This window comes from Lactuca sativa, chromosome 9 (assembly GCF_002870075.4).
Source record: "Lactuca sativa cultivar Salinas chromosome 9, Lsat_Salinas_v11, whole genome shotgun sequence".
Lineage (NCBI taxonomy): Eukaryota > Viridiplantae > Streptophyta > Magnoliopsida > Asterales > Asteraceae > Lactuca > Lactuca sativa.
This window is the reverse complement of record NC_056631.2, coordinates 67,464,212-67,466,582: the sequence shown is the minus strand read 5'-3', so window position 1 is coordinate 67,466,582 and position 2,371 is coordinate 67,464,212. Positions and strand designations below refer to the sequence as shown.

General features: G+C 36.9%; 1 protein-coding gene across 1 annotated transcript; it reads left to right on the top strand.

Annotated features, from left to right (window-relative positions):
- The first annotated feature begins 419 nt into the window (after window positions 1-419).
- LOC111901786 (F-box protein At5g07610) lies at window positions 420-1,586 on the top strand. The gene has a single exon (XM_023897657.1). It carries the CDS (start codon window positions 420-422, stop codon window positions 1,584-1,586), a length of 1,167 nt encoding a protein of 388 aa, XP_023753425.1.
- The last annotated feature ends 785 nt before the right edge of the window (window positions 1,587-2,371 follow it).

The window sequence follows — 2,371 nt, the reverse complement described above, 5'->3', positions numbered from 1 at the left end:
CACATTGACGTCAATTTAATTTGAAATTACCAGTTTAAAATCAGCAAGATGAAAGACAGTTTAACAATACGCTTAAATTATTATTCAGCCTAATCGAATATGTTTGAAGGGATAGATAATACTCACCACAATTTGCCCAAGGCTTATTTATAGAACTGTATTAGGAGGAAAAATCACAGAAAAATTTATATACAAGGAAAATATAAGAATGCCTAACTAATCATGACCTTCACTAACAATTTGAGATGCCTTTAAACTTTTGACAAATTCAAGTCAACGTCAAGAGAATCTAGGGCAAAGCTTCCATGGTAATCCTTGTTTTCTTTATTATCTGCTTCCCTTGCAATCTTTCGAAATGAAAACACATGTATTAAGTACACATCTTGTTGAAGGCTTTCAATCCACTCCAAAAAATAAAAATGGTGAACACCAGACCTAGAACCAAGAAAACCCGGAACCAGTCAGGAGCTTTGATAGCTTCCAACGATGATCTTTTAATAGAAATCCTTCTCCGGCTTCCTCTTACCTCTGTTCTTCGATTCAAATCTGTATCCAAAAACTGGAGTTCCCTTTTGAGTCGACAACCTTTCACCCTCCTGTATAAAAATGTTTCCATCTCTCCTGGATTTTATGTTCGCAATATGTATATTCCATTTGATGTTGAGAACCAAATTGCTCTTCCTATTTGTAATCTCGACATCCATCCTCATCCATGCAGTATTAGAATAGTGCAATCTTGTAATGGATTACTTCTTTGCTGTAGCAAGCATGGGATCCAGGGTGAACGTAAATATTCTGTACTCAATCCTACAACCAGGCAGATTGCACTTATCCCATCTGTTCTTGGAGGCAGGAAAGTCCATAAAAATATCCGTTTTATGGGTCTGGCCTTTCATCAAACAGAATGTGTTGACTACAAAGTTGTTTGCTTTCATCGTGCTAAGCCTGATGAGGATATGTTTCGGATTCAAATCTACTCGTCGGAGACAAGGAGATGGAAGATTTCAGATGAATCTTTTTCTTTCTCTGCACCTTATTATGAATCCTTAGGCTCTGGAGTTTATTGGAATCAAGCACTTTACTGGGCTCCCTTCTCTATTAATCCATTGTACTTTAAGATCGATACAGAAGAATTGCAATCGCTGTCATTTCCGGTTGAGGTGGCAGTGGAATCTTTGGGAGATAGTCCACACGGAGCAATGCCCCTTTACTTTGGGGGGTCACGAGGCCATCTGCATTTGGTGTTGAAGGCCAATCGCAGTGAGACCCATTTGCATCTGAATGTGTACGAGATGTTAAACGATCGTTCAGGGTGGTTTGTTAAGTATCGAGTGGATCTTGATGAGCTTCTGAATTCTTACCCTGAGATCAGTACATGTTTTTATGAATTTCAGTTGTTAGATGTGGTGAGAGGTGAAGAAGAAGATGAAACATTCATGGTGATCAGGATTCCAGGGAATAATATTATAAGGTATGATGTTGCCAACAAGAGTGGTAAGCAGATATATGATCTGAGCTCCTTTATCGATGGACCAATTAATCATGCGGAAGTTCATCGTTATATTGAAACCATAGTTTCCGTGTAAAATGTTCAATTTTATGTAAATTTATTGATTATTGATTCATTAAGATTATAAATTGTAGGAATGTCAAAAAAAACCCGAAACCCGTTCTACCCACCCGACTCATTCCGAATTCGGGTAGAATGGGTCGGGTAGAACGGGTAACGGGTATGAACATTCGTGTAATAGATTAACCCGATAATAATATAGGTCGGGTTTTAGGTATGAATATTTATTTTCGGGTATACCAAATACCCGAATTCGTTTTTTAAATAATATCAAATATACAATGCAGTCATGTACGCACACTTCACATAAAACAAAACCATTTGTTTCCTTCTTATGAACGACGACTTGACAGTCGATGCAAACTTGCAAAGGGAATACGACGCTAAAGCTGAAGTCCTGAACCGTCATCACAATTCTCAGTTTCTCACTATCACACAGAATGGAATTAAAAAAGTACATAACATATTATAATGATTTGTATTATTATTATATATGTACTTGTTAATTGTATGGAGTATTTTCCTACCCGATTCTTTATTAAACCAACCAACATGTAAAAGTAAAAATAAATAAATAAATAAATTATCAATAAGTGTCATTTAAGAATGTTTCGGGTATACCCGATAATTACCCGACCCGACCTCAAACCCGAATACCCGAAACCCGAAAACCTGAATTACAATATAGGTCGGATATTGGGTATTATTTTCTTAAGGAAATACCCGTTCTACCCGAAACCCGAAAATTTTACCCGTTCGACACCCCTAATAAATTGTGTTAAAAATAGCAAACTCATGTTG

Excerpts from the sequence above, each read along its gene's own strand:
- LOC111901786 (XM_023897657.1), top strand. The coding sequence starts at position 420 with ATGGTGAACACCAGACCTAGAACCAAGAAAACCCGGAACCAGTCAGGA.